At 51.5% G+C, this 25,122-nt stretch overlaps 1 protein-coding gene across 1 annotated transcript in view; it reads right to left on the reverse strand.

The window, feature by feature from the left end:
• Nucleotides 1-9,453: 9,453 nt before the first annotated feature.
• Nucleotides 9,454-25,122, reverse strand: part of WNT7A (Wnt family member 7A) — a 66,737-nt gene continuing 51,068 nt past the window's right edge. Inside the window, exon 4 of the mRNA XM_038565531.1 lies at nucleotides 9,454-11,915. Within this exon, the coding sequence (XP_038421459.1) occupies nucleotides 11,436-11,915 (480 nt within the window). The 3' untranslated portion in view covers nucleotides 9,454-11,435. The remainder of the gene's footprint in view (nucleotides 11,916-25,122) is intronic.

The raw sequence follows: 25,122 nt of genomic DNA on the forward strand, positions 1-25,122 counted from the left end.
CTGGCTTGTTGTGTCCATACCATGGGGCAACCGAGGGGCATTAGGCACACAACCCCGATAAGCCACAGTCATTGTTATCCTGGCAAGTCCTACCCCTCCCAGAGCAAAAGGGCCTGAGCCCTCGGGGTAACACTCGGGTAACAAAATCCCATTTGTCAGGACCCTCAGTCAGGAGATGGTAAGTTATGCTGCTGTAACAAAAGCCCCAAATCCCACTGGCTTAATACAACAAAAGTTTATTTCTCACTCATGCAAAATGTCCCAATTGGGTCAGCTGTGGCTTTGTTCTGCGGCATAACAGAGCAGCAACCACTGTGGGGGACACTGGCCATCACTCTGGCAGAGGGGAGAAAGGAGCTGGGAGGTGCCACTGGCTCTTAAAGTGTCCACCTGGAAGTGAGACCCATCACTGCCCTTTCTGTTCAAATTGGCCAACATAAGTCATAGGCTGACCCTAAGGGGTGGGCACCACCCCCACGTGCCTGGAGGATGGAGAGACAGAATCTTTGCGAGCAGGTGCCAATGACTGCCCTGCCATCTTTCCTTCTTCATTACTATGATTGTTGCTGTTATTCTTTTAAATATGGGGCTTGGAAGGATCCAGAAGCCAGTCCCAGACCACAGAGCAGTCACTGGCACAACAAAAGCCATCCCCTTATTCAACAAGCATTTATCAAGCAGCTACTATGTTCCAGATACCACCTTAGGTACTGGGGAAATAAGGCAAAATAAGAATGTCAAAATGCTCTGTGTTTAAAGCTTTTTCTTTTCCTGGTGGTAGCAGGAGCCCGACAATAAACAGTCAACATAATAAATAAGTGAATGAGGGCATGAGTGAAAAGGTAGAAACAAGAGCAAGGGTAAGAAGTAAGAAGGCTGGAGTACTGGGAGGAAGAAGGCCCTTTCACTCTTAAATTATGTTGTCAGGCCTTCTCGAGCGAGGACTTGTAGGAGGTGCAGGGGTGAGCCGTGGGGATGTTTGGGAAAGAGCATTCCAGACAGAAGCAGCAGCATGCACAAAGGCTTGTTTTGTTATTCAATCAACAAACATTTATTTATTGGGGCCTACTCAGGCTGGGCAGGTGCTGCTGAATTCTTGGCATACAGAGCAGAATGAAATAATCCCTAACTGTGAAGGCTTCAGAACCCAACAGGGGAGAAAGGAAAGGCCAGATCATTAAGGAATTAACCATCCATCCATCCATCCATCCATCCATCCATCCACTAAGCATTTATTTAGTGCCCACAGAGTGCCTGCCCTGCCGGAGCCTCGGTGCAGGATCAGACAGTCTCTGTCCTTGAGTTTCTCCCCGTCTGGTGAGGGAGGCAGGTGCAAACAGGCAACTACTCTCTAGTGTGTAAGAGAGAAGCACAGTGGCCAGAGGAGCCCAGGAGGGGCCCGTGGTCCAGACAGCCGGGAGGCCAGACCACAGTGGTGAGACCTGAGAAGGGAGCAACCGTTGGGGTCATCTTTGATTATAGGGCAGACGTTGAGTTTTACCTTCTTGGGTGCTGGATACTTTTTGTGTTCCTGTCAATCTTCTCAAGCTTTATTCAGAGATGCAGTCATGTCACTTGTAAAGAGTTTGCTTCCTTTGAGGTCTTGCTTTTATGATCTAGTAGGTGAGTGTGGAGCTGTGATTGGTGTACAGCTGATGATTCCCTACTGCTGAGGCAAGGCCTTCTGGAACGCCCCACCCGCCACCCTGTTAGTGGGAGGAGGTCCTATTCCCAGTCTTGTGTGACACCAGGTGACCTTACCTTGAACCCTTCCAGATGGGTCCTCCCCTGGCCTCAAGTAGTGTCCTTGTGTGCAGGAACAGATTGCTCTGCGGGGTCCTCAGGCCCCTCCGCAGATCTGGGCAACTGTCTCCCCTGTGGCTCTGCGCGGTCAGCCACGGCTGCCTCCGTCTCCGTGGACTCCAGCAAATTCTAAGCACTGCAGCTCCCCTCCCGAGGCTCCAGCCTGGAAACCCTCAAGGCAGCAAGCTGAGCAACCACAGAGCGTACTTCATTTGTTCCCTGTTTTGTAGGGATCGTTGTCCTCTGTGGCCTGAAATCCAGGGCCTTGACAACGACTGTTTCATGTATTCTGTCTGTCTGGTTGGTTTTGGGCAGGAGGATAAATGGGTCGCCGCGACTCCATCCTGGCCAGAAGAGGACAGCCCCAATAATTCCGTACCCTCCTCACCTGAATTAGATTCTTCTCTCCCTGTTCTCCTCCCCTCCTGCCAGCTCAGACCCTTCACCGTGCCCCCAAGGGAGGCCACATGGAGGTCAGAGAGCCTCGGACCTGGAGGGGACCCAGAACGCCCACAGAAGGAGGAGAGGTTTATGTTGCAGTGCTGTCCAGGGGCCCGGCAGCATGTACTCAGAAGATATCTGGGAGCCCACAGGAAGCTAGCTGGGATGTCTAGGGAAGGATTGTCATCCTCCACACCTTCCACAGATGACAAAACGGAGGCCCAGAGAGGTGAAGCCCCTCCCAAGGTCACACACACAAGAGGTCAGAGCAGGATTTGAATCCAGGCCCAGCAGACCGTGATATTAACAGCTAACATTTGTTGGGTACTTTTTCTGTGCAGGGCACTGTTCTAAACACTTTCCATGGCTCTGCTGTGTAATCCCTGGCACAGCCCCATCAGGCAGGAATGCCTGGCTCAGTTTCCAACAGGCAACGCTGTCGAGGGTTTCAGAGTAGTGGGCTCTGGAACGGAGGTTTGCATCCCACTTCTAGCTTTTGAAGCATGTGTGATCTTGAACCTGTTACTTAAACTCCTTGCCTCAGTGTCCTTACCTAGAACCAGATGTTATAGGTCAAATTGTGTCTCCCCCCACCCAAATTCAGGTGTTGGAGTCCTAATACCCAGGGCCTCAGAACATGACCTTATTTGGAGATAGGTTCTTTAAAGGGGTGATCAAATGGAAAGGAGGCCATGTGGATGGCCCTAATCCAGTACGACTGGTGTTCTTACAAAAGGGGACACTTGGACCCAGAGAACATAGAGGGAAGTCAATGTGGAGAGGCTCAGGGAGAAAGCAGCCATCTATGAGGCGCAGAGAGAGGCTGGGAACAGACTCTGCCCCGCAGCCCTGAGTAGGAACCAGCCCAGCCCATGCTTTGATTGTGGACTTCCAGCCTCCACAACTGTTAGGAAGTCGGCTTCTCTTGTTCAAGCGCCTTGAGCCTGGGAGGCTGTGTTCCGGCAGCCCTAGCCAACTCATACCAAGGCCAATAGCCGCCTATTCATATCGTGGGGATTACACGAGAGAGTGTGTGTAAGGCGTTTGGGAAAGGGCCTGCCACACACTGACACTCAGTAACTGGTGAGGAAGCTGAGGCCCTGAGGGGCTGAGCACCTTGCCCAGGATCACACAGTTCACGGTGTCTGAACCCCAGCCCTACGCTTTTGACGACTCACCTGCCTGAACTGCAAGCCAGGCTCTCTCCTAAGTGCACTTCGCCGGAGTTCCTGCCACCCCATGCCTTCTTTGCCCATAGTTGGTGCTTAACCACATTAATCGATCATCCTCTCAGAGGTCAAAGGGGAAGAAAGTGAAACAGCAGAGAAGAGGGCCAGGCTGGCAGAGAAAGGATCTAACTCAAGGAAGTAATTATATATTAAGTGAAAAAGTCCACCGGCATGCTCTCTGATTTAGCACCACCACGTCTCTGAGGGATCTGCAGCCCTGGCTGCCTTCCAGTAGCAAGAGCTGTGTCAGAGTATCTGCTGCAAGTCACGTCTCTGCCACCGTCCAGGTGTGCTGGCTAGCAGGTGGGCGCTGGCAGGTGGGCTGGAGGCTGTGCAGGGCAAAAGAAGATATTCCTGTGGAGAGGAGGGCAGCCTGGCGCCTAACTAAGTGCCAAATGACAGGCCCTGGGAGCCGAGCCTCAGTTTGCTTGTCTGCAGTATGGGTGTCACTGGTCCTGGCAGGAGCCCCAGGACCTGGGGGTGTTCAAAAGCCTGTTACTGAGTGGCAAATCCGAGCTATGCCTTGTTGGAGACCAGAGAGGGTCAGGGGGAAGCTGCACAGAACATAGTCCTCTCCGGTCAGCCACCATGGGGGAGGGGTGCAGGGCAGTGGGGTAGACAGGCAGATAGGCTGCCTTTGGGGGGTAGCAGAAGGTGGGGTGAGCAGACTGCAGCAGCTCTAGGACCACCTCTCAAAGTAGTCCTGATGGACTATGTTCCCCTATGCCGGGGGAGCGGTGGTGTGTATGGGGGTGGTGAAGAGAGCAGTTAGGTGGCTATTGAGAAGACTTTCCCAGGCTCTGAATTTGAGAGCAAATGTTACCAGAATGAAAAGTGCCCAAGATCATCACAACTCAGCTCCCCCCACCCCTCATCTCTGCCCTGGGGAGAGGGATCATAATGCAGACCAGAGAGGGAAGGCATTATCTCAGGGTGTACAGCCAGAAAGTGGCTGGGCCATGCTGCCCGGGGGGTGGGGATGAGGGTGGGGGCAGATGTCTGGGAGGCGGGGGCCCTTGGTTCCCAGAGGCCTCGGGTAAATTTTGGGTCATCAGATTTTGCAAATAAAAATATAGGATGCTAGTTAAATTTGAATTTCAAATAAACAATGAATTCTTCTTAGATAAGTATGCCCCGTGTAATATTTGGTACATACTTGTACTAAACTTACCATTGTTGCTTATCTGAAATTCAGAGTTAGCTGGGCATCTCGTGTGTCCTCTGACAACGGTAGGCACAGGGAGGGGCAGGAAATGACTGGGTCCGGAAGGTAGCAGGGAGCTCCCAAGTCAGATTGTCTGAGTTTTGGTCCTGACCCCACCATGTAACTAACCCCATAACCCATCAGATTGCTGGAAACTCAGCCTGTGTTTTCTCCTACCTTCATCGCACCAACCTCATGAGACTGGCGTGAGGACTCCATGAGATCCTTCTAAAGCCCTTAGAATACAGCCTGGCACACAGTCCAGACTCAATATATGCTCCCTATTTGTATTATGTACTGAAATTGGGTGAGCAGAGGAACTATAATCGATTGTTAGCCATGCATATAAGGTAGCAGGTCTCAAATGTCGGGGTGTCAGGACTCCTTAACATTTAAAGAAATTATTGCAGATCCAGAGCTGTTCTTGTGTGTCTGGAGATGGGGGAGGTTATCTATTGTTACAATAATAGAAATTGAAGCTGAGAAAAAAATGTAAATATTCATGTATTCATTTTAAATGAGAATGAGCCCACTGTGTTTACATAAATAACATATTTTAAATGAAAATAGCTCTATGTTTTAAAACCAATAAAATAAAACAGTGGGGAAAAGTGGCATTTGTTTTACATTTTTGCCCATTTCTTCCATGCTTGGCTTCATTGAAGTCGGCTGGAGGCTCACATCCGCCACTGCATCCAGCCTCCTGTGCTAGCACCCGTCATCTGGCCTTTAGAAAAGCCCACTGTATACCTATGAGTGCACGAGTGTGAAAAAGGCAAGTGTGTTAGTATTGCCATAAAAATAGTCATGACCTTCTAATCTCCTAATCCTGGGAGAGGTCCACGGGCCACACGTTGAGAATCCCCCTCTGGGACCCATCTCCGGCAGAGGCCCCTCACCGCCCCAGAGCCACCTGCTGATGGGGACAGAATGCAGGCCAGCTGTGAGGCAGTGCTGGTGGGGTCTCAGCCACCGTGGCTAGTCACAGCTACCGTGGGCTCTGAGGGCCGCAAGAGGCCTGCCTGGGATTAGCGTGCACTTTACAGCGGAGTCGCTGAAGCTCAGCCGGTGGAAGGGCCTCCCTGGCCCAATCTGTCCACAGGAAGAGGGACAGGGCTGAGACTGGAGTCCAGGGTCCTGGACGGAGAGAGGGGCTTTGCACCCGGGCACACTCCTCTCTGTGAGGTCAGACCAGAGCTCAGAGGGTGCTCTCTTGGCCCTCAGGGGTCATTTCTCTCTTCATACTCCATGATCTCCCATCTGGGTATGTTCTCTTGAGGGAGATGGCCCTGAGTGCCCTCCAGCTCGCATGCCCCTGCTTCCTGGCCTGCCCCTGCACCCAACACACACACACACACACACACACACACACACACACACACAGGGCCTGCTGCCAAGCAGATGCCCAGGATTAAAGGTGAATGGTGAAGGTCAAGCCAGCTTCCAGGTAAGTCAGGTTGCTCAATCTGTGAGCAGCCTCTGGGTGTACATCTTGTGAGTGTGACCCTGTACCCCTGGGGGTGACAGAGCCTGTCAATGAGGTCCGTCTGGGCTCCAGTCATGGCAGATGTGCGCCTGCACTTCCCCTTTGTGAGTGCCTGGTCCCTCCATTGGCCACGTGCCAGGCCCTTGGGTCTCTCGCTCAGTGTCTGTGTGAGACTGTGTGTCCGTGCGCACGCACACGAGCATGTGGCATGACGCTTTCTCTGGGTCGGGGGTGGCTGACCATCTTGGAGGCTAAGCTGAAAGATGGCTACAGAGTTCTCCCGTTGTCTCCAACACATTCTTCTGGGGCCAGGAGTGTCGTTGCGGCAACCAGTGGCCACCTTGTCAAGGGAGCAGATGTGTCTGCGATCACATCAAGAGAGCTTGATCTGTCTCTGCACTCCCATCTGGCCCCGAGTAGGCAGGCGGCACTCAGGACGTGCCAATTCCTGTCCCCTGGCTCCTTAACTCCAGAAGCCTGCCTGCGCCCACCACCCCCACCCCCTGCCTGGGCCCAAGTGGGGGCCCAGCGAATCTGGGAACAGGCTCCAGGTCTTTGGTCATTCTTATTCAACAAAGATTTATTAACCCAACTGTGTGCTGGGCACCAGAGACCTAGCGGTAGCCAAGACGCATGAAGTCCTACCCTCACGAAACTCAATAAACATATTAATACCCAAGCCTCACACCTCCTCAGCCCTTACACTATGCCAGGCGTTGTGTTTTGCAGTTTACATGTGTTGGTTCAACACCTCACTGATTCTACGACTGCCCCTGTTCTACAAATGGGGAAAGACAGGCACGGGTTATATTACTTGCTCTAAACCACACAGCAGTAAGCAATAGAGGCAGGTTGAGCACTGGGCATCTGGCTCTAGACTCTTAACCGCTATATCGCACAGCCTCTAGTAAGTGAGAAAGACCGTTTAATATCATGGCAAATGCCACAAAGAAACAAAAAGGGCGGATGAAGGGTGCTGGAAGCCAGGGTTGTTGGCATTGAAGAATTGGCATTGGAGTTGTCTTAGTAACCAAAGAGATCCAGCCATGCAAAGGTCAGAGGGAACCACATATGCAAAGGCCTGGAGGCAGGACAGGAACTGGCACAGAAGGAAGGCCACCAGCCACAGCTTAGGGAGGGAGGGGCTCTGTGTCCTAACAGATGACCTTCAAAATCTCAGTGGCTTCCACGGCAAGAGGTGTTTATCTTGCTGTCGGTGTTCCTGATCAGGAGGCCGCTCTCCTCCAAGTGGCCATTCAGGGACCATTGAGAGCCCTTCCTTTTGTGGTTCCACTGCCCATACCCTAGGGCCCCGGAGTGGCTGTGTCACACACTGGAAGGGAAAGAGCGTGAGAGGTGCTGAGGGGCTGGGAGGCAGCATGTCACCCCCACTTCGTGGTCTGAGCCCAGTCCCCTGGCCACTCTCAACTGCAAAAGAGGCTGAAACATGCCCAAGCAACATGACCTGGGAGAAGAAGACCCTGCCATGGCGCAAACGTAGCCAGACTCTGCCACCAAATGGCTGCTGGGTGTGCCCACGGAGAGTGGTCAGGTTTGGGTATATTGTGGCATAGACCAACGGGATATGATGATGGATGGAGGAGTGAAGGAAAACAAGACTCAAGACTGATGACAGGGCAACTGACAGGGGTGGGGAGGGTGAGACTCTGGGGAGGGGAGAATGGGAGGACTTGGGTTTCCCTTAGCCAGCTGCCAGGGCACCCCCTGCAGGCCTATTCCCTTGGGGTCCTTGGGAAGGCCCTGCCCCTGCCCTGTGGAGCCTTGAACTGGGCTTAAACTTAAGTCCAGAGGATGTGTGAGTGCATGCCCACACATGTATGCACACATATGTACGTCTGAAAACAAACAGGAACTTTATCCCTCCCAAACCAGCCTCCAAACTACTTTACTGCTGCTAGAGTGCACCACTGTTGGTGAAAGGACTTTCCCAGGAGGCACAAGGCCCAGCTTGGTCTTCTTTCTGCTAGACTTGCTGTGTGGCCTTGCATAAAGCCTTACCCCTCTCTGGGCTTCAGTTTCTCCATCTCTAAAATGAGAGGTTCGGGGGCACCTGGGTGGCTCAGTCAGTTAAGGATCTGCCTTTGGCTCGGGTCATGATCCCAGGGTCCTGGTATCAAGATCACATCAGGCTCCCTGCTTAGAGGAGAGCCTGCTTCTCCCTCTTCGTCTGCCACTCCTGCTTGTGTGCACAAATGCTCTCTCTCTCTCTCTCTCTCTCTCTCTGTCCCGCCCCTCTGTCAAATAAATAAATAAAATCTAAAAACAATAAAATAAAATAAGATAAAACAGGAGCTTTGGTTCAAATTAGAGGCTGCATGCTGGTGGCCCAAAAGCCAAGTTCAGCTTATAGCCTACACCATCCTCATGGTATTTGTCAAAATACCAAAAAGGTGGGAGATTTTTATGTAAAATTTTGATTCAGTCTCTTAAGATTTAGGTCTTTTTAAGTCCATTTTGTTGAAAAGCCATTTTAGGAATAAACCAAAGAGGGGGAAATATTTTGCTAATATTTTTTGCTAACACAGAGCCTAATATTTTTTAGCATAAGCTGTGTTTGAAGAATCTTATAATTATGGAAAGAATAGTAATACATGATAATAGTAATATTTATTGTTCAACCATTGCTCTGCAACTCAAAGTGCCATACAGTCATCAGTGTGAGGAAGACCTCGCGACATAATTATTATCCTACTTTTATAGATGGAGAAATTGAGATTCAGAGCCCAACTGAGCTGGGGACCTCAGAGAGGGAGCAGCCCCAGGGTTGGAAACTAACTGTGCTAAGGGGCCAGGTGACACACTGGCAGCCAACCTAGATATTCTTCTCGAAGGCCTGGCTGCCCTCATGTCAGACATACTCTCCATCTGCATAGTAGGGAAGGACATGGAGGTGATTTCTAGGGTATCTAGGGAGGCTTAGTCAGAACCTTCTTGATTCTTAGACACCATGAGGCCAGGAACAGAGGGACTATAGGCTTGGAAACTCTCTTCGCTCATGGTAGACTCTGGTTTTCTCAGGCAGAGATAAACTGTGACATGGGATCTGTAAGAAGCTTCTGTATATTTTCTCCTACCTAACTGCCCACCCCCCACCCCCCATCCATCCATCCACCCATCTACTCACCCATCCACCCATCTACCCATCTACTCCCCTATCCACCCACCCACTCACCCATCCAACCAGCTACCCATCCATCCACTCAGCCCTTCACATCCCTACCCATCCCGACACCCAAGTAAAGAAGAAATAAATGGTCCAAGGGAAGAAATCAACCAACCATCCAGCCATTTTATTTGTCCATGCTGTGATCTAGGCCCAGTGCTGACATTGGGGAGTCCAACACAGCCTAGACACGGAGGAGTGCCCAGTGCATGGGGCCATCAGGCTGTGGTCTCAGAGGTATCTGAGTTTCACCAGTGTCTGTGGGCACAGAGTTCAGAGGTGCCATCTCTTGGTGGCTCAACACAATCGCCAAAGGTCCCTATAGTCTGCCTCACACCACACCTCACCCGCAAGCAGAGACACCTGGGGACCAGCAGATGCATAGGCACACACCCACATGTACACACACCACCCTGCATCTCTCAGGCACATGGAGAGAGACACACACATAGATGAGTATATGCACGAGCACACACAATGTGGGCACATCAGCCCCCCAAGGGTACTTGATGGTGCAAAGTCACATGACTACCCCAAGACTCCCCAAGGTCATACACACATACATACACACACGTGCACACAGAAATGCAAACGGACACATATTAGAACACCCACAGCCTCTTGGAGGAGAGCCTTCCAGGTTGACAGGCACTGGATACAGGTGGACCCAGAGCAGAGAGGCCTTGTCCACACCTCTCTGTCTGTCTGCCCTAAGACCACGACATCCAGGAAGCCATGCTGAGCCCTGCTGCTCACGGGACCCCCTCACCCCAACTTTTCTGCCCCATAACTGAAGACTATGCCTCACCTCTCGGGACACACAGCAATGGCAGGGGTGTGCCAGTGAGGAGCGGGCTCCCTGAGCTGGTTTCTGCCGAGTGGCGAACCATCAAGCTCTGTGATGGTCACCCAATGCCAAGGGTACGGGCCTGCCCACCACATGGCTCATCTCGAGGTCACAGCTCAGTGACCCTACTCAAAAGGCCTTGGCTGGGGATCTGATTCCTTTCCCAGGTAATATTGATGACACCCCAGCCCAGGCATCCAGGGGCCGCTTCTGCCCACCTGGCTAACAGAACTCGAGAACCCAGCTATGTGAGGGTCCCCATGGGGACCACGCCTCACTCCTCCTTACCCCAAAGCAAGTACCAGAATTAAGAAGAAGCACAGGCCACGGAATGATACAGGCAGACTCAATATAAATAAAATATTCATATAAAAATAGTCTCTTACAAAATATTCTCTCTTATCCAGTGGCTCACTTTCCAAAAGATGGAAACTGCTGGGAGTTTTATTATTACCCTTCCTCTCTCTCTGTATTCCAAACTGGATTCCTCTACTGGTGTTAAGTTTGATCTGGGGAGGACTAAAGGATGGGAATCATAACTGGGGAGATGTCTCCAAATCTGGATCATCTTAAATTTCTGGATAAGTAGCAGCAAACAGCAAAAAAATATAAACGTGTGTGTATATATATCTATATATGTATAAAGGACGTCTGCTCTTAAACATCTAGTGCTGCAAGGGTGGGGAGTACCTGCAAAATCAACTAGTAGAAATATCTGCATCAAGGATAATTATGTACAGTTCTACTTGGCTCCTTGTCCTAGTGACAAAATTATCCCACAAGGAAAGCAAGCGGTCCACGTTGATTGCAGAAAACGGATCCCGACGAGGTGGAAGGATTCTTTTTAATTAAATAAATTAATATTATTTTTTATCAGAATAAATTGTTAAATATTGCTATGTTGAGGCCCCAGGGTCCAGAGCTCCTGGTGCGAAAGGCTCTGCTCCAGCCGAGGAGGGCCCTGGGTGGGCGCTGTCTGGGGTCGGGGTGGAGCAGCAGTGGCTACGGACGAGAACAGTCCCAGGCTCTGGGGAGATCTTTCATTTGGGCGCCTGCAGAAAACCCAGGAGAAGTGTCCCCATAGCAGAAAAGACAAGCTCAAGCTCAGCATTCCCCCCGTGGAGGCCCCTGAAGAGACCTGCCAGGGTGACTGCAGCCCGGGAGCTGTCCGGTCCCTCCTGCAGTCTGCCTCGCAGCTGGAGGCGCCCACCTGGCCCTAGGGCGGCGCCGTCGTCTCAGGCTCACTTGCACGTGTACACCTCGGTACGCTCGCTGCAGGTGTTGCACTTGACATAACAGCACCAGTGAAACTTGCAGTTGCACTGCCACACGCGGGCGTACTGGTGGGTGTTGTAGCCGCGACCGCAGCACATGAGGTCACAGCCGCTGGCCTGCGGGGCCGTCTTGTTGCAGGCGCGGCCCTGCGTGCCCACGCTGCCCGTCACCGGGTCCTCCTCGCAGTAGTTGGGCGACTTCTCGATGTACACCAGGTCTGTGTCCATGGGCTTGCGGTAGGACAGCGGCTTCTTGATCTTCAGGAAGGTGGGCCGCTTGTTGCGGCTGGCGCGCACCGGCTCCACGTGGACGGCCTCGTTGTACTTGTCCTTGAGCACGTAGCCCAGCTCGCGGAACTGTGGCAGTGTGGTCCAGCACGTCTTGGTGGTGCACGAGCCGGACACACCGTGGCACTTGCACTCCAGCTTCATGTTTTCCTCCAGGATCTGCAGGGGTGAGCGGGGAAGAGCACAGCGCAAGTCACTGCATGTGGCGGCCTGCGGCAGCCCACGCCCTGCCCACGCCCCCCACCCCCCACCCCCCACCACCTCCACCTAGCCAGCTAGGACTTTTTGTGATTCTTTGTGGTCAGGCCACAAATCCCTCTCACCTCTAGCCTTTGTGCCATGCTTCTACCTGGAACCCACTTGCTCTCCTGGCCCCCGGTCCCGCTCCTATCTGGTCCTGAGATAGATGCTGAGATCAGTCAGGCCAGTCCAGGGCACACAGGGGTTCCCTTTGGCCTGCACAGGCTTAAAAGCATTTTTGAACCAACATTGAAAAACCAGTAGAGGAGCACCTGGGTGGCTCAGCGGGTTCAGTGTCGTCTTGGGCTCAGGTTGTGATCCTGGGGTCCTGGGATCGAGTCCCACATCAGGATCCCCACAGGAAGCCTGCTTCTCCCTCTGCCTATGTCTCTGCCTCTCTCTGTGTGTCTCTCATGAATAAATAAATAAAATCTTTAAAAAGAAAAAGAAAGAAAGAAAAAAGAAAAACCAGCAGATAGAGACTTCCAGGGTTGGTTGGTTGGTTGGTTGGTTCCAGCAAACAGAAAAGGCACCTGGCAACTCCAGGGCAAGATTCAAATCATTTAAGGTACTCGGGTCCAGCTGAGCGCTGACCGACTGGCATGGAAGCTGGCCACAAATGCTAGCATGGCTGTCCTGCTCACCACAATCTCTGGCAGCAAGCCCTGGAGCTGAACCAGCAACCATCTCCTTCACAGGCTGGCATTCCTCAATTTGCCGCAGTCCCCACCACTCCATATTGTATCCCTGACCTCGAGTATATATTTAAAAGGTCATCTGCTTTGACCACTTATGACATCTGCCAGGCACAGTGAACCCCTGGGGCCAGGAACACCTGGCTCTGATTTAACCTTCCCTGGCAGCTTTCTGTAACCTAAAGGCTCAAAGGAATGCCTCTTCTGAGATCCCAATTCCCCTCCAGCTCCCATCACCATGGCACTGAGAGGCCACCCTGTATGAGGAACAAAAAGCACAAGATACCTGACCTTGGATTTAAACCCCAGATCTAACCTGAACCAGCTGTGTGTCCTTGGGCAACTTACTTGAGTCCTCTGTGCTGGGTTTGCTCGTACGCAAAATGGAGATGATAATTTAATTAGTAGTGATCATACAATGAAATACTTGGCAGCAACAGAAAAGAGTGAACTAATACACACAAGAACAGATCTCTAAGATGTAATGTTGAGTGAAAGAAGTCAGATGCCAAAAAGAACATACTATGCGATTCCACTGATAGGAAGTTCAAGGAGAGGCGATACTATTGGCTGGGTTTCGTTAATCTTTACATACAAGGGCAGTGGGCCACAGACGGCCTGTGAACCGTATTTTGCTGACTCCTGCCTTGGAATACCCCTGCGAGCAAAGAAGGCAACATTTACCAAACCCCCCATGGTACTGGATATTTAGGTTGTTTTCAAGCTTTTGGGTTCTATGGGGTTTTTAAAGTTTTTTCTCTCCCTCCCTCTCTTCTTTCTTTCTTTTTATAACTCTATTATAGAAGGCAGTGGAACTAAAGCTTCTCTTCCTTCCTCATCCTCTTCAGCCTGATTTCATCCCAAAAGACATTTATGAAGCTCCTACTGTGTACCAGGCATGGGGATGGGGATGTACTAGTGGGCATAGTTTCTGGGTCATAACATATGAGCATTTTCATGGCCTTCATCTGGACTGTTAAATTAACTTTGCCTGTTATCTAGTGGGAAGAAATGGACTGATGACTGAACATTTATTAATCACCTGTCCAGGCACTGGTCATGCTTTTGTATGTGGCATTACTTAATTCCACGAGGTAGGTATGATACCATCTTATGAGGTAGAAGCTAGGCTCGCCGAAGTCCTAGAGCTGGTCTGGAGGGCATTCAGAGACAAGGGTCTTATTGCTGGGAGTTGTGAATCAACTGCTTGGTGGCTGCTTACTTGCTTCATGACTTTGAAATTGTCACACCCTCTCTGGGCCTCAGTTGCCTTCACTGTGACATGGAATGAAGGCAATTCCATCTTTTCAGGCCAAAGTCAGGGCACTGGACCAGAATTAGACGTCCAAAAAATAATCATTAGTTCTGTCTCTGGGCCTGGGCCAGTGCGGGTCCTGGGGACACAGAGGTAGTAACAAGATAAGGTCCCGGTCTCCAAGGATGGGCTCGTGTTCAGGGTCCTCTCAGTCCTAAGAGCTCTGCCTCTAGGAGGAGGTGACCAGTGCATGGATCAACGGACTCAACAGGAAGGGAGCACACCCTGTTTCAACCATGGTATCTGCAATTCAATGAGCCAGCAACACCACAAGTATCCAGAATGTCCAGGGACAGAGATTCCAGTGGCTAATGCTCTGACTCCAGGACACCTAGTGTGAGAGCACCTACTGTGCACAGTGTCCTCACAGGACCCGCACACACATGCAGCTGCTACTGAATGAGCAGCCCTCCCAAAAAAACACACATGTCCCTTTCGGTTGTCTGTGGGGAGATAGCTCCAAAGTGTCCAGCTCTCCTTCCTGCCTTGGCCTGAGAAGCGTGGGAAAGAGCAGGGCTCAGAGAGGGGTGTGGCAATGTGCTTTGGGGGCAGGGTTAGGCAGCAGGTTCCGGCTGACTGAGGCTTTAGTGCAGTTGGAGATCTCAACAAGACATGCTGGGGACACTCAGAATGGATTCTGACAATACTGAGGATGTGGGGCACCTGGAACCCTCATCACAGTTGGCAGGTGTACACACACTGCACGGCTCTAATAAGATGTGCTGACCTACAACTCAGAGATTTCACTTCCAAGGTATACACCTGAGAGACTGGAATGCTTGTATGCGCAGCAAACAGGTTCAAAGACATTCATAGCAGCAGTATTGATGGACATATGGAGAGTGCCCAGGGGGGTGGATGCACGGTATCTTCACACTGGGCACTCTCCATATGTCCATCCGTGGTGGGATGGATAAACTGAGGGGTGCACTCAGTGAGACACTATAAGACAGTGACAATGAACAGATACAGCAAAGCACATCACAGAGGTCAAACTCAGAAACACAGTGAGGAGGGGCGCCTGGGTGGCTCAGTTGGTTAAGCGTCTGCCTTTAGCTCAAGTCATGATTCTGGGTCCTGGGATTGAGCCCCGCATTGGGTACCCTGTGGGGAGCCTGCTTTTCCCTCTCCTCCCATGCGTGCTATCTCTGTCTTTCTCTCAAATAAATAAATAAATAAATAAATAAATAAATAAATCGATCGATCTTAGGAGAAAAGGAAAATAAATACAGTGGGAACAAAGCAATTGTAAAAGACTTCCACAGAATGAGTTCATCTATATAAAGTTCAAAGGTAGGCAGCCCCCCCAAAAAACACACATGTCCCTTTAATATAATACAACTGGATTGTATTGTTCAGGGGCACTTACAGAGGTAGAAAGTATAATGAGAAGTAAAGAAATGAGGGCCACAAAAATCAAGACAATGGCTGTCTCTGGATGCTTTATAATTATTCTTTTAAATCAACACAGATGTCCTGTGTGCTTTTTTGCACATAAGCTATATCTCACAATTTATAAAAATGCAATGGGTACAAGAGCCACAGAGCACATGAAAGGATGCTCAATATCACTAGGCACCAGGCTAATGCAAATCAAAATTGCAATGAGATACCAGTTCACACCCTCCCTCTAGGATGGCCGATAGAAGAAACACTGGCCTAGCAAGTAATGGCAAGGGTGTGGAGAAATGGAGCAGCCCTGTGGAAAACCATATGGTAGTTCTTCAAAATGTGAAGCTTAGGGTTATCATATGGCCCAGTGCTATGACCAGAATGTTTGAGTCCCCCTTCTCAAATCTGTGTGTTGAAATCCTAACCCCCAAGGAAGACAGTAAGTAGGGCCTTTGGGAAGTTTTTAAGTCATGAGGGTGGAGCTGTCATGAATGGGATGAATGCCTGACAAAAGAGGCTCCAGAGAGACCCCTGGCCCCTTCCACCATGTGAAAATACAACAAGAAGGCACTGGCTTTGTTTTTTGTTTTTTAAGATTTTATTTATTTGAGAGAGAGAGAGAGAGCACAAGCCAGGGAGGGAGAAGTAGAAGCAGACTCCCCACTGGTCAGGAAGCCCAATGCAGGGTTCGATTCCAGAACCCCAGGATCATGACTAGAGCCGAAGGCAGACACTCAACTGATTAAGCCACCCAGGTGCCCCAAAGCTGGCTTTGAACCAGAAAGAGGGCTGGCGACCATGCTGGTATGCCTCCTCCAGAACTGTGAGAAATAAATGTCTATTGTTTGTAAGTCACCCAATCTGTGGTACATGGTTATAGCCGCCTCAACAGATTATGACACCCTGCAGTTCTGCTCCTAGGTATACACTCAGGAGAAATGAAAACATACGCCCATACAAAAAACTTGCAAACCAATGTGAACACCAGCATTCTTCATAATCGCCAAAAGTGGAAACCACCCAACTGTCTGTCAATTGATGAATGGATAAACAAAACGTGGCACATCCACACAATGGAACATTATTCAGCCATAAAAAGGAATGAAGTGCTGACACACCCTATAGCATGGATGGACCTTGAAAGCATTATGCTCAGTGATACAAGCCAGACACAAAAGACACAAATTGTATGATTGTGTTTATATGCTATGTCCAGAATACACAAATTTATAGAGACAGGAGGTAGATTAGTGGTTTAGGAAGAGGCTGGGGGAAATGAGTGACTGCTAGAGAGTACAGGTTTCTTTCTGAAGTAATGAAAATATTAGAATATTATGATGGTCTAACATATCTGAGAATATGTTTAAAAGTGTTGAGCTAAATACTTTAAATGAGTGTACTGTATGGTATATGAATTATACCTCAGTAGAGCTGGTTTTTTAAAAAGTCACTGGAAGGTTTTAGTGAAAAAAGCAATAGGTTGTATTTTTGAGGCTGTGACACCAACTGTTTTTGTTGTGGCGGATGCTGGGCCAGGAGCCCCAGTGCCAGAGGTCAGGCTCCAGGGTCAGGTTGGGTGCAGCTGCCACTCCCGCTGCATGCAGCCTCCCCTACATTGCCTCCCTCTTCCTGTGAGGCCACAGCTGGCCCGAGGCCATGGTAGTATTTGTGTGGGCCCCTAATCAGATGATGGCCAGCCTGTTAACCCTGCAAACTCTGCATTTTCAGAGCCTCAGTGATCGCATTATATCCACACTAAGCTGGGCATAATCAGCCGCCCTGGCCAGAACTGGCCACCCAGACGGGCATCCGGATGGGCACCCAGCCCTCTCCCCGAGGCAGGGGACAACAGCAGAGGAAACAAGTGTGGGACAAAGCCACATTCTTTGCACTCCCTGCCCCCACCCCTCGAGGCCAGGCTGGCTACCAGCTTCTCAGCTATCCAGAGGGACTTCCAGGGCTCCCTCTACACTTGAAGAGTCTGGATTGTGGTTAAGTGACACGTGGTTGGAGGGTCTGCAGGCTCCAAGATGACACAACCCCATGCACCTTCCCAGTGCTTGGCACATAGCAGGTGCCCAGGAAATGGCCAAAGGTAAATTCGCCAACAGGAATTGATACCGGGGATTGATACCGGGGTCCTGGGATTGCATTCAAACTATTTCACGACCAGCATGCAGCAAGCCTGAGCTACCACCCTGAATGTTCAGGGTCTGGGAGGCCCTGCCTGGCTGGATGGAGGAGTCCGGAGGACCCCGGGAGCAGGCGTGATGTGTGGAGGGGTGATCAGAGGGCTTGGAGCAGCTGCTATGGACCTATGTTAATATTTTATGTCCCTGGTTGAGGTGCTGGGTCCCAGCTTACAGAGCAGCCACCTAAGACTGCTCGGGATCTGCCACTTTGCCATCCTGGGATGCAGAGATGCCTCGATGCAAAAGGCAAGTGAAGGGGGAAATCCATCTGGGAGGCCCAGGGCCTGGTGTCTCAGTGTCTCTGGAGAACATGGAGTTCTCCGGTCTCTCCAAACGGTGGCCTGGGTTCCGAACACAGTGAGGGCCTCAGATTAATGGGCTGGGGGGCACTCTGGGGGGAAAGAAGTGGCTGCTCCAGGGTTCACATTTTACCTGATTCCTTCTCTTCTCTACCTGTCGCTGCTGGTCAGCTAGGAGATGCAATTTTATCGTGAGTGGATGGGGAGGCCAGGAACACAATTCTGGATTCACAGAGATCTTGTACTGGTTGTAACAAACGTGCCACTCTGGTGCAGAAACTGTGCAGGTGGGCGCAGGGCCGATCTCTGTCCCTTCTGCTCAGTTTTGCTGCAAACCTAAAACCGGTCTGAGAAATAAAGTCTATTTTTAAGAAAAAAAGATCTCAGGAGAGAAAGCTGTATGCAGGGACAGTCTCCAGTGCTGAGATTGGGTTTGTCTCCACTGCTCTTTGGCCGAGTACCCTTGCTGGCCCTCAGTTTCCCCATTTTGAACTCAAGGGTCTGAACTAGATGATTCCCAAGGCTGCTTCTGATGCCATCTCTCTGTCTTAGCTTTGTATCCATACTGGTCCATAACCTATAGAGTGTTTTCAGAGCCCTGACGGCACCTGATTTTCCTGACACTCCCTGAGAGATGGATATTATCATCCCATTTCACAGGTGAAGAAAGTGAGGCTCAGAGAAAGGGAGGGACTTAGGCAAGGTCAGAGTGTGTGTCCGTATGTCTCTCCAGACCACTCCCCATACTTTTGCCTCTTGCCGTGTGCGGGGGAGACCACGTGGCCCCTGACCATTGCTATTGGTGATTGCTAGGTTGGGCCTGGTGCGTATCAGTCATGGGGTAGTTTGAATGCCACTGTCACTTCCAGGTGGGCCTGACCAGTGGAAGCACTGGTGTGAGATGAGATGGCAGGAGGCAAGTCCTGCCAGGTACACCTCCTGCTCGCTGCCCCCTGGGCCCCACATTTTCCATCTCCCTAGAAAGATGCTCCACTCCTGTTAGTAGTCACTCCCTATTTCTCCCTTCCCCTCAGTCCCAGGCAGCTACTAAATAGTGTTCTGTAAGGTCACCTGGGTGGCCAGGTGTGATACAGGGGTCCTGGGATTAAGTCCCACATCGGACTCCCTGCATGGAGCCTGCTTCTCCCTCTGCCTGCGTCTCTGCCTCTCTCTCTGCGTGTCTGTCATGAATAAATAAATAAAATCTTTTTTAAAAAGATAAACACTGTTCTGTCTTCACGATTTGTCCATTGTAGACACTTCCCATAAATGGCATCATACAACACGTGGCCTTTGGTGTGTCTAGTTTCCCTCCCTGAGCATAATGTTTGCAAGGTCCTTCCGTGGTGTAGCATGTAACCAATGCGTCCTTCCTTCTTTTATTTATTTATTTATTTATTTATTTATTTATTTATTTATTTATTTTTGTGTCCTTCCTTCTCATGGCTGAATAATACTCCGTCATGTGGCTACCCCACACTCTGTCCTGTTCCTCGGGTTGCTGGACAGCAGTCCCTCTCTAAACTCTCCCTAATTTCCTAGTCTGAGGCAACCCTGGTGGCTGCCCGCCACCCCTCTGGGGCGAGCTGAGAGGGAGCCCCTTCCCCTGGACTCCCACGTCTGTCCTTGTCCACCCTTTGGCTCTGCCCCCTGCCCCTTATCACGCTGACCTTTACTGCCATCCTGGGGCTCAACCCAGCAAGTCTACCACTGGACATATGGACCCTCCGGGAGGCTCATGCATGTGCCAAGTGGCCAAATGCCTCACAGAGGCATTAACCGAAATAGCGAGAGGCCCAGAGAATCAAAAGATCCACCCGTGGGGACTGATTATATAAAGTTGACGCTTCTGTAAACTGGAATGTTCTGCAGCTGTGAAAGAGAATGAGGCAGTGAAAGAGAATGAGTACGCAGACCGCGAGCTCATTTGTGTGAGAAAGAAAAGATGCGTGCATGGGTGTTACTAAGAGCACAGAATAATATATCTGGAATTATACATGAGAGATTGGTAAGAGCGGCCACTTCTGGGGGGGGCCACCCAGCGCCAGGGGCCTGGGGAGGGGGGAGCCTCCCTTTCGTACCTTTTGAATATGCTATCATGTCAGGAAAAAGCCACCCTGTCCACAAAGCCTTCCTTGATTGTCAAGGCAGTCAGTGACTTCCTTATGGTCTTCCTGGCTGTCCCGGGCTGTGGAGTACCTGTCACCTCGGCCCGGTGACTGTCCACCTGTCAGCAGGTCTTTGTGGTGCACATGGACATGTACCGTTCGGATGCCTCTTCTAGGGAAGTCTTGCATCAAAGCTACAGTTAGTGTCGTGCTAGGAAATTGGCTTGGGGGGGCAGGGTCGGGGGAGCCCTGTTTTGTAGTGTTTGCTAATCTCTTTGGGATAAATGTTCCTACCATGGCTGATTTTAAGCTACACATGATTTAACAATTGGCTCCCAAATCCCTGAATCTTTACCACTGGGTCTTGTGAGCCCAGAGGACGCTCCAGCAGATCATGGGACCGGGAGTGGAATCAGCATACAGCCCGCCTGCTATCAGATACTCCAGGGCCTGTCCCAGCCACAGAACGACAGCCTTCCCGGGTGGGCTGCAGCCCGAGGCTGTGGGGACAGATGGAACAGCAGGTCTGGCCACTCTGATGGGCAGTACCTGCTCCAGAGTTCCTCCCAAGGCTTTGTCCGGCCAACATCGCAGCAACCCCCAGCCCAGTCCTGCTCCTCCCCTTTCCCTCAGCTGAGCCCTAATGAACAGCTCTGACCTGCAATTCCATCCTGGCCTCTGCTTCTGGAGGAACCCCCCTGTGACATTCCTCGGAGACTGAGGCCAGACATTCACCTTCACCTCCCCAGCCTCTGGCAGAGAAAGTCTGGCATGGAGAAGGTACTGACCAGTAGGACGCAGAAAGAAGGCCTTAGCACATGTCTACGCATGTTCATTCACTTGCTCATTTTGCATCGAGCACCTGCTGCTGAAAAGCCTTGATGCAGGGAGATGCTATCCTTGCGTTCTCTGGGCCTGCAGATCCAAGCCGGGAGCAGCGACACTGATCCTCCTGAATCTAATGGCAAAGCAGTGCGTTCTACGAAGAAGTGGAACAGAATGCAAAGAAAACTTTTGTCCTAAGGATAGCTGCTCTTGAGTGCAGCTCCAGGAAGTCCCCCCCAAGAAGGCAAAGGCTGAGCCGGCAGCCAGATAACAGGAAGGATCAAATAGAATCAGCCCAACACAGCAGGATGGGAAAAGGGCATTTCAGACCAGGAAATAGCACATGCCAAGGCCTAGAGGTAGGAGGGATGTGGCCTGCCCACGAGAGAAATGGGAAGGGACGGGGGGCTGGCCACTCAAGGTGGACACTCGATGCCCTCTGGATGGATGCCCCATGGGAGGGACTGTGTGTCCATCCAGAAGGCAGGAAAGCCAAGGGGTGCCACAAGGGCCTTTCACATAGGAAGTGGCAAGGGCCAAATGACACCTGTAAAGATCATTCCAGACAGAGCAAAAATTAGGTTAGAGAAGTTCAGAGTGGCAGGATAGAGACGGGGAAAGAAACCAGCCCTATAGCCCAAGCCAGAGACGACAGTGGCTCTAACGAAGACGGTGGGAGGGGTCGGGAGGGGAAAATCGGCAATACTTCGTGAATGCCCCTTGGGGAGTTTACTGGGGGCCCGGGGCAACTCACGGGCCTCTCGTATGGACACGGAGACTATGCACTGAAACTAGGAACCCAAAGAAGGACCAGGCCAGAGGAAGAGCATGCATGGAGGGCATAATGAGGAAATTCCAGGCACAGTGAGAAGCCCGGGGCATCTGGGGAGCCTTCTGGTGCCACTGAAATCTGGCCGGGTCAGCCTGGGTGCCCACAGGAGATAATATGACTAGAGTCCCAGGCAGGATTCAGTCACTTCCACAGACTCAAGTGCTTGAAAGCGATCAGAAGTGAGGTAAAAACTTATAATTTTTGGCATTAAAAAAAGAAAAAGGGACACCTGGGTGGCTCAGCAGTTGAGTGCCTCCCTTCGGCCCAGGGCGTGACCCCGGGATCGAGTCCCAGATTGGGCTTCCTGCATGGAGCCTGCTTCTCCCTCTGCCTGTGTCTCTGCCTCTCTCTCTGTGTCTCTCATGAAAAAATAAATAAAATCTTTAAAAAAAGAAAAGAAAAAAGATTACAAAAGCACAAATCTGAGAAAGACTGGAAACCTTTAGATAACCACAAGTTCAACAGGAACTAATAAACTGCTAAAAAGCCAATAGCCTGAGGTCATATTAACTGAGGTCTGGTGCCCACAGTAAGGGAGGCAATTGCCATGTGATTTTCAGAACTCAGCTACACCCCAGCAGATGGACAGACACAGAGCACGTGTAGGGGAAAGAGCTGGAGCTGCTCCTCCATACCAGAGGAGCTGGAGCTGCTCAGCCTAGAGAAGGCAGTTTCTGGGTGTCCCTGGTCCCTGCCCTCCCTGCTCTGCAGGCCCATCCTGGGGCAGGGTGAATGGGAGGTACTGTGTGTCCACCCAGGGGGCAGCACTGGGACTCCAGGTGGAGAGGAGTGACAGGATAGTGGATCCCTGCTCAGGGAGACGCCCGCCCTCCGCTACCGAGCTGACCAGAGCTGGATGGGGGCTGCTGGGGAGGGGATGAGCTCCCTGTCCTGAGAGTGTGCAGCAGCAGCAGTGGGGTCCGCAGTGGGGATTCCTGCACAGGGCAGGGTGGGGCCACCCTCAATCTGCTTCTCTGCTCCCCAACCTGGCCCCAAACCTGTCTGGAGAGCAGGAAGGATTTTCCGCACCGCTGGAGGGAGAAAAATCAATCTCTCTCTGACAGGTCCCCCAGGAAGTGCCAACAATGTACCAGGTGCTGCCCGGAGCCCAGAATTACCCAGGACAGGATTCTTCGGCCCAGGAGGAGCCTTGGGAGAAACCCAGCTCCAGAAAACGCCTTGATTCATAACGCCAAAGAGACACCATCAGAGTTGGCCTTCTGGGCCACTGCAGACTCTTGGGGCTGCCCAGAGGATCTGGGGGTGGAAGGGGTTCTGAGGGGAGGGAGGTCAGTGACCTCTGGCTCCCACATGGCCCATGCCGCATGGCACTCCAGTCACCGTCTGAAGCATTCTGAGGGGCATCTAATTTCCCAGCATTGAGTCCCACTGCTCCTTTTCACAGACCCGCCCACACCGAGGCCACTGGGAAGGACATGAGGGCCCGACAAGTCCAGGAGGACAGCCCACCTCAGGGCGGCCCGTCCCTCCTCCCACGCCCGCCTCCAGGTGTGCAGCTCCTTTGACCCCCGCCTTGGTCTGAGCCACCCAACCCTTCGACAGCCTCCAAAACTGGCCCTCTTCAGAGCACCCCTGCCCTGCCCCCCGAATGCCAGCAGGACTCAGCCAACACCGATTTCTCCTGCTCCCAGCGCACTCTTCCTTGTGCCTGTTCCACAGCGAGCCTGGGGTGGCCTCGGAGCTCTACAAACACTGAGTCCTCAGGGAGGCTTGCCAGCCACTACAGTCATCCTGTCAGCGTCCGCTCCCAGTTCCTGCCAGCCATCACTCCCCCTTCCCACTACTCATCACTCCCAGCTTCCACCAGTTGTTACTCCCAGATCCCACTGCTCAACCCTCCCAGATCCCACTGCTCTTCATTTTCAGATCCCACTGCTCACCCTTCCCAGGTCCCACTGCTCACCCCTCCCAGATCCCATTGCTCACCCCTCCCAGGTCCCACTGCTCACCCCTCCCAGATCCCACTGCTCTTTGTTCTCAGATCCCACTGCTCATCCCTCCCAGATCCCACTGGTCATTGCCAAGGATAGGCTCATGACTCAGGCCAGTCAGAACAAGTCTTGGGGATTCAATGTGAAGAAAAGCCAAGAACTGTTGGTTATTTCCCACCAGATGTGAAGAAGGAATGCAGGGGCCAGAGTTATGGCTAGGCATCTTGGGATCATCTGGGTATGAGGATGCAGTTAACTAGGAAAGCAGAGCTGAGAAAAAAGAGAGGGTTATGGGTATATGCAACTGGTTCCTAGGAATAGCACCTGCATCCTGGATCAAGCTGGACCTGAATCCATTCAGTTCCATGAACTGCTGAAATTCCTTTGTTTTTAAGCTGGCTGAAACTGGATTTCTGTCTCCTATGTCTTAAAATATTCTAACTGATACACAGCTCCCTTTATCTGTGTAGGAGAGATGCCTGTTATAAAGCTGATAGGCAGTCCATGGGTTTTAAGTCACAGCATGGAGCAGACCTGGGGGGCCAAAGACTGGTTTGCTTGAAAAGGCCAGGACCTTGAGGGCTGAAGACTGAAGTTAGCTGGGTATCTGCTGCTTCCTTCCTGCCCTTTGATCCCCTCCACTGCTGGCCACCCTGGCTCCTCTGCAGGAGGGCTCAGTTCTGGACCATTTGCACCCCAGGTAATGAGCAGTGACTCGGGCAATCAGAACTGGTCCCTACATGACAACATGTTATGATGAAAAGCAGCCTGCAGCTACCTAGGTAGCCCAAGAACCCCGGTTCAAGTCCTACCTCTGGTCACCACATGCCAGTGATGACAGAAGTGACTGAAGGAGCAGGGCACACTCCCTGTCTGGCCGTCCACCCCCCATCACAACCAGCCTGCCTCCCACCACAGAGGCTGAAAACCCAAGACTCCACTTGATAAGAAGAAAGCCCGAGAGACTGACTTCTCATTTCCTGCCTTTGGACGCTGTGGTGCTTAGGCAGCCATCTTGTGACCAAAAGGCAAGAGAACCAAAAGGCTGACCGGAAGGATGGAAACAACCTGGGCCCTCAAAGAGATTGTTGAACCTCTGGAAAAACAAAAAACAAGCAACTACAACAACACCTACATCCAGACTTTATTTTGCAAGAAAAAGCCAACTCCTATCATGCAAACCACTTCTTATTGAGTGAGATGTCTTATTACTTGTAACCAAATGCAGCCTCAGTCATTCACCCCCTCTTGTCAAGTAGGAGCAAGTCTTTCTTCAGAGAGAACAGTGGGGATTCAATGGGAGATAGGCTATCGGGGCCTGGTCCTGGGCTTCTCATATAACAGCCCAGCCTGTGTGTTTTCTTGTTTTGTTCGGGAATGCTGAGATGCCCGGGCATGGCCCTGGAGGGGCAGGGGCAGGGGCAGGGGCAGGGGCAGGGGAGCGGCGTTGTGGGGTGGAGGAGAGATCAGCTGGAGGGCCTGCTGCTGCCTCTACACTGCTATGTGGCTCTAGGCG

This window comes from Canis lupus, chromosome 20, assembly GCF_011100685.1.
Source record: "Canis lupus familiaris isolate Mischka breed German Shepherd chromosome 20, alternate assembly UU_Cfam_GSD_1.0, whole genome shotgun sequence".
Taxonomy (NCBI): domain Eukaryota; kingdom Metazoa; phylum Chordata; class Mammalia; order Carnivora; family Canidae; genus Canis; species Canis lupus.